At 48.6% G+C, this 6,000-nt stretch overlaps 1 protein-coding gene across 7 annotated transcripts in view; it reads left to right on the top strand.

Annotated features, from left to right (window-relative positions):
* Positions 1-3,798: 3,798 nt before the first annotated feature.
* Positions 3,799-6,000, top strand: part of LOC118967931 (uncharacterized) — a 76,117-nt gene continuing 73,915 nt past the window's right edge. For 2 of the 7 annotated variants that reach the window (XM_073218877.1, XM_073218872.1), the window contains exon 1: positions 3,805-4,200. In XM_073218877.1, the coding sequence (XP_073074978.1) occupies positions 3,976-4,200 (225 nt within the window). In that variant the 5' untranslated portion in view covers positions 3,805-3,975. Of the gene's footprint in view, positions 4,201-6,000 lie in introns of all 7 variants that reach the window. The other 5 variants (XM_073218871.1, XM_073218874.1, XM_073218873.1 and 2 more) reach the window with 5 other exon arrangements.

The following is a 6,000-nucleotide window of genomic DNA, read 5'->3' as shown; positions in this document are numbered from 1 at the left end:
TCAGAGAAATTAAAATTAAGATCACAATGAGATATCACCACACACCAGTTATGATGGCAACCATCCAAAAGACAACAACAAATGCTGATGAGGATGTGGAGAAAGGGGAACCCTCCTACACTGCTGATGGGAATGTGAATTAGTTCAACCATTGAGGAAAGCACTATGGAGGTCCCTCAAAAAACTCAAAATAGAAATACCATTTGACCCAGGAATTCCACTCCTAGGAATTTACCCTAAGAATGCAGCAGCCCAGTTTGAAAAAGACATATGCATCCGTGTTTATCGCAGCATTATTTACAATAGTCAAGAAAAGGAAGCAACCTAAGTGTCCATCAATAGATGAATGGATAAAGAAGATGTGGTACATATACATAATGGATTATTATTCAGCCATAAGAAGAAAACAAACCCTACCATTTGCAACAACATGGATGGAGCTAGAGGGTATTATGCTCAGTGAAATGAGCCAGGCGGAAAAGACAAGTATCAAATTATTTCACTCATGTGTGGAGTATAAGAACAAAGAGAAAAACAGAAGGAACAAAGCAGCAAGCAGACACACAGAACCCAAAATGGACTAACAATTACCAAAGGAAAGGGACTAGAGAGGATGGCTGGGAGGGGAGGGATGGGGGGGGTGGGAAGGGACATTATAATTAGCACACATAATGTGGGGGGGCAGAGCACCGGGAAGGCAGTACAACACAGGGAAGTAGTGATTCTATAGCATCTTATGCTGATGGACAGTCACAGTAATGGGGTATGTGGTGGGGACTTGATGATGGGGGGAGTCTAGTAACCATAATGTTGCTCATGTAATTGTAGATTAATGATACCAAAAATAAAATAAAATTAAATTAAATTAAAAGAAAAGAAATAAAACAAACAAATAAATAAAATATGTGGTACATATACACAATGAAATGTTATTCAGCCATATGAAGAAAACAAATCCTACCATTTGCAACAACATGGATGGAACTGGAGGATGTTATGCTCAGTGAAATAAGCCAGGTGAAGAAAGACAAGTACCAAATGATTTCACTCATTTGCGGAGTATAACAATGAAGGAAAACTGAAGGAACAAAACAGAAACAGACTCACAGACTTCAAGAAGGGACTGGTGGTTACCAAAGGGGAGGGGTGAGGGAGGGCCAGTGGGGACAGAGGGAGAAGGAGATTCAGGGGAATTATGATTGGCACACATGGTGTGGGAGGGCGCCGGGGGACAGACAGTGTAGCACAGAGAAGGCAAATAGTGACTCTGGCATCTTACTACACTGATGGGCAGTGATTGCAATGGGGTACAGGGGGGACACGATAACAGGGGTGGATGTAGTAACCACATTGTTTTTTCTGTGAAACCTTCATAGGAGTGTATATCAATATTACCTTAATAAAATAAGTAAATAAATAATCTTACTTCTTGGCAAATAGTGAATCTGTGGCATCTTACTTCACTGATGGACTGATGGACAGTGACTGCAAAGGGGTATGGGGGGGCTCGATAACATGGGTGAACGTATTAACCACAGTCTTTTTCATGTGAAACCTTATTAGGGGTACATATCAATAATACCTTAAAAATAATAAAGAATCTTACATCTTAACTTCCTGGGTGTTAAAATGCAACCTTATAAATAAATAAGTAAATAAATGAATGAATGAATGACAACACCAAGAACACTTTTCTGAAGACGTGTGAAGGCTTCTGTAAGCAAAGCCATCATTTAAGCCCTATCATAAAAACCACTAAATGGCTGCTTTAAAAGATTACCAGTGTAGAATTTTGGGGAGAGGAAGAAAGTAACAGAAATGTTCACATGAAAACCTCTGAACATGCATAATATCTTCTTTTGGTAAGATGTCTAGCTAAGTAACTTTCAATTTTAAGAATAGAAGCAGTCATTTATTCAACAAATATTTGAGAAATTACTTTGTTCAAGGCACTTGCTAGGTGCTGAAATTAATTTGTATTTGTAATTGTTTGCAAAATTAATTGTAATTGAAATTAAATTATAGTTATCTGCTAAAAAAAAATGCAATCTTATCTTTAAGATAGGATCCTTCCTGCCTTTCACTATGTTGCTTGTGACTGAGTTTATTTGCCATTTTGATCGCCCAGGTCACGTATTACTTGATTAGGGGCTGGAGGAGGAAAAGCAGCATCTGGGCAAAGTTAAAGATAAACTAGGCCTTTGAGCAGGCTAAAGTAAAATTTTACAATAGCCTCATTTAATTGACACAATGAAGACATGGGCCATGCTGAGGTATTTTCTTATCTGGAGGATGTTCAAACATTCCAGGCCAGGTTACTTCTGGCTTCTTAGTTTTAACTAATCTTCACTGAAGAAATCTTATACTCCTAGTTTGATATTTTACTTTGGAGAATTAACGTGACTCTGATTTTGCTTAATTGTTTAATAGGGAGTTTTGGTAGGGGTCTTTTTCCAGAGGCCGTCATGCTACTCTGACTACACTCATGGTCCCTGTCTCAGAATCTCTGTGGCTAGTTATAGATTACTCAGCTGCAGAATACAAACCGAAATGACACAAAGATATAAACTTTTAAATACAAGAAAATGCACTGTCAGTTCCCAGACCAAAGTAAAGAAACTTAATTCCCAAGTAAAAAACACGATACCTCATGAAACATTTTTTGATTTTAAAGGCGCTTCCTCGGGGCGGCCTCTTCCCCGCCGCCCCGCCGCGGGTCACCCTTGAACTTCAGCCCGCCCGGCCCTCGCCCTCGAGGCCCCCGCCGGATAAATCCACACAACGCAAAACGCCCGTCGGATAAATCCACACAACGCAAAACGCCCGCCGGCCTCCACGTCTGAGCCGCCCGTTCCGTCCCCTCCGCCGGAGGCCCCGCCGCGAGCGGCGGTAGCAGGTCGGCGGCGCGGACCCAAGCCGGGAGGACGCGCGCCGCGGGGCGGAGACCAGCCGCGCTCACCACCGGGTCCCGGAATGAGGAGCTGCGGCTCCGGCGAGCCCCTACCCCGAGTCGGCCGCTTCCCGGCCCCACGGGCCACGCGCTGCCCGCCGAGCCACCTGCACGGCCGCCCCCTCACCGGCTCCACCGCGACCTCAGGCGGGGGCAGGGGTCCCCGCGCCCCGCGGACACCTACCTTCCAGCCCGCAAGGCCATTGCTGTCGCCTTCATCCCTGAGGAAGGTACCGCGGGAGGTCGCTCTCCCGCGGGCGCTAGCGACGCTACTAAATCTTGAATAGAGCGGCGGCGCCTGCAGCTACTGCGCAGCCGCCGGACTTACGTGTTCTCCCCGAGAGCCCAATGGCTGCTTACGCAGCGGCGCCGGCCGGTCTCTGACTGACGGCGGCCGTGCCCAATGATCCCACGGTGCCGCCAGGCAGTCAGCCAATCGGAGCGTGGCTGGGTGGGGCCGCGGCGGAGGCCGCTCGGGGCCGTGGTTTTGATCTTCACACTCCGACTCGCCGCCTCGGGCGTCATGTGACTGTGTATTAATGACACCACAATCAATAAATAAGTAAATAAAAATAACACGTGGGTCATCTCAAGAAAAATTAGAAAGTACATTGAACAAAATCAAAGTCCCGGTCGGACAGCCCTCACGGCCAATGAGCGTGCAGCGTCCCGCGCAGGCCCGCCCCCATCATAAGGCCGCCGCGGCGAATGAGCGTGGCACGTCAGGCTCAGGGCCTCCCACGACTGACGGCATTCGAGGCCAATGAGGGAGCGGCTCCGCGGAGCAGGTACCCATTGGGCGCGCGGGCGCAGAAAACGTACCTCCGGCGGCTGCGTAGTAGCTGCAGGCGCCGCAGTTGCCGTATTGAAGAATCAGTAGGTTCGCGAGCGCCGCCAGGAGGAGCTGCTCCCGCGGCTCCGTCCGTGGTCCTGTCCGCCGTCTTTCTCCGGGCGCCTCCGGCCCTCCGTCCCTCCGTCCCTCCTTCCCTCCGTCTCCTACGCGCAGCGAGCCCGGGGTAGCCCAGATGGTGGACCCGCGCTGTGCTCGGCTTCGCCTTCCTCCCGGAGCGGAGGCGCCGACGGCACCGACCTCGCCCGCTGGCCTCCCGGCGCCGCACTCGCCGCTTCGCCAAGGCCTCCGAGAGCCCGGCCGGGAAGAGGCTCCCGCCACCGCGGACTTGGCGGCGGAGCGTCCCGGGCGCCCCGGCTTCAGGGGTGAAGGCGACAGCGACGGCTCTGTGGGCCAGAAGGTACGTGGCCGCGGGGACCCCTGCCTCCGCCTGTGGGCGCGGTGGAGCCGGTGAGGGGGCGCTCGTGCGACGGCTCGGCGGGCGGCGCGGGGCCCGCGAGGCCGTGGAGCGACTGACGCGGGTGCTGGGTCCTCGCTGGGCCCGGCTCGGGGCCGCTCCGCCGACCTGCCGCCGCCGCCCGGGCCGGGGGCCCCAGGCGGAGGGGCCGGGGGCCGCGCAGGCGGGGAGGCCGGCGGGCGTCTTGCCGCGTGTGGAGGTTTTCGGCGGCGGCCTCGAGGGCGAGGGCCGGGCGAGCAGAGGGTGAGGCGGGACCCGCGGCGGGGCGGAGTGGGAGAGGCCGCCGGAGGCCGCGCTTTCAGAATTAGTAGTGTTCATGTGTGTAGACTCTCTTTTTTTCTTGGTAAGTCTGGCTAGGGGTTTACTATTTTATTTATTTTCTCGAAGAACCAGCTCCTGCTTTCATTCTCTCTATTGTTTTACTCTTCTCTGTTTTATTTATTTCTGCTCTAATCATTATTATGTCCCTCCTTCTCCTGACTTTGGGCCTCATTTGTTCTTCTTTTTCTAGTTTGGTTAATTGTGAGTTTAGAGTGTTCATATGGGATGGTTGTTCTTCCCTGAGGTAGGCCTGTGGTGCAATATGCTTCCTTCTTACCACCGCCTTCGCTGAGTCCCACAGATTTTGCCTTGTTGAATTATTGTTGTTATTTGTTTCCATATATTGCTTGATGTCTGTTTTTATTTGGTCATTGATCCATTGGTTATTTAGGAGCATGTTGTTAAGCCTCCATGTGATTGTAGGCCATTTCGTCGTCTTTGTGTAATTTATTTCTAGTTTCATACCCTTGTGGTCTGAGAAGCTGGTTGGTACAATTTCAGTCTTTTCAAATTTTCTGAGGCTCTTTTTGTGGCCTAGTATATGATCTATTCTTGAAATTGTTCCGTGTGCACTTGAGAAGAATGTGTATCCTGCTGCTTTTGAGTGGAGAGTTCTGTAGATGTCTAAGGTCCAGCTGTTCTAATGTGTTGTTCAATGCCTCTGTCTCCTTACTTATTTTCTGTCTGGTTGATCTGTTCTTTGGAGTGAGTGGAGTGTTGAAGTCTCCTAAAATGAATGCATTACATTCTATTTCCCCTTTGAATTCTGTTAGTATTTGTCTCACATATGTAGGTGCTCCTGTGTTGGGTGCATAGATATTTATAATGGTTATATCCTCTCGTTGGATTGACCCCTTTATCTTATGTAATGTCCTTCTTTATCTCTTGTGACCTTCTTTTTTTGAAGTCTATTTTGTCAGATAGTAGTACTGCAACACCTGCTTTTTTCTCCCTGTTGTTTGCATGAAGTATCTTTTTCCATCCCTTTCCTTTTAGTCTGTGCATGTCTTTGGGTTTGAGGTGAGTCTCTTGTAAGCAGCATGTAGATGGGTCTTGCTGTTTTATTCATTCTGTTACTCTGTGTCTTCTGGTTGGTGCATTCAGTCCATTTACAATTAGGGTGATTATCAAAAGATACGTGCTTACTGCCGTTGCAGGCTTTCGATTCGTGGTTACCGAAGGTTCAAGGGTAGCTTCTTTACTATCTGACTGTCTGACTTAACTCTCGTATTAGGCTATTATAAACACAGTCTGATGATTCTTTATTTCTCTCCCTTCTTATTCTTCCTCCATTCTTTATATGGTAGGTGTTCTATTCTGTACTCCTTTGTGTTTCCTTTGATTGCTTTTGTGGATTGTTGATTTTATTTTTTTGCCTTTAGTTAGTATTTGGTTGGTTTGCTTTCTTTGTTGTGATTTTAT

This window comes from Manis javanica, chromosome 12, assembly GCF_040802235.1.
Source record: "Manis javanica isolate MJ-LG chromosome 12, MJ_LKY, whole genome shotgun sequence".
NCBI lineage: Eukaryota > Metazoa > Chordata > Mammalia > Pholidota > Manidae > Manis > Manis javanica.
The sequence above is the reverse complement of the archived record's forward strand: the minus strand, read 5'-3'. Positions and strand labels throughout refer to the sequence as shown.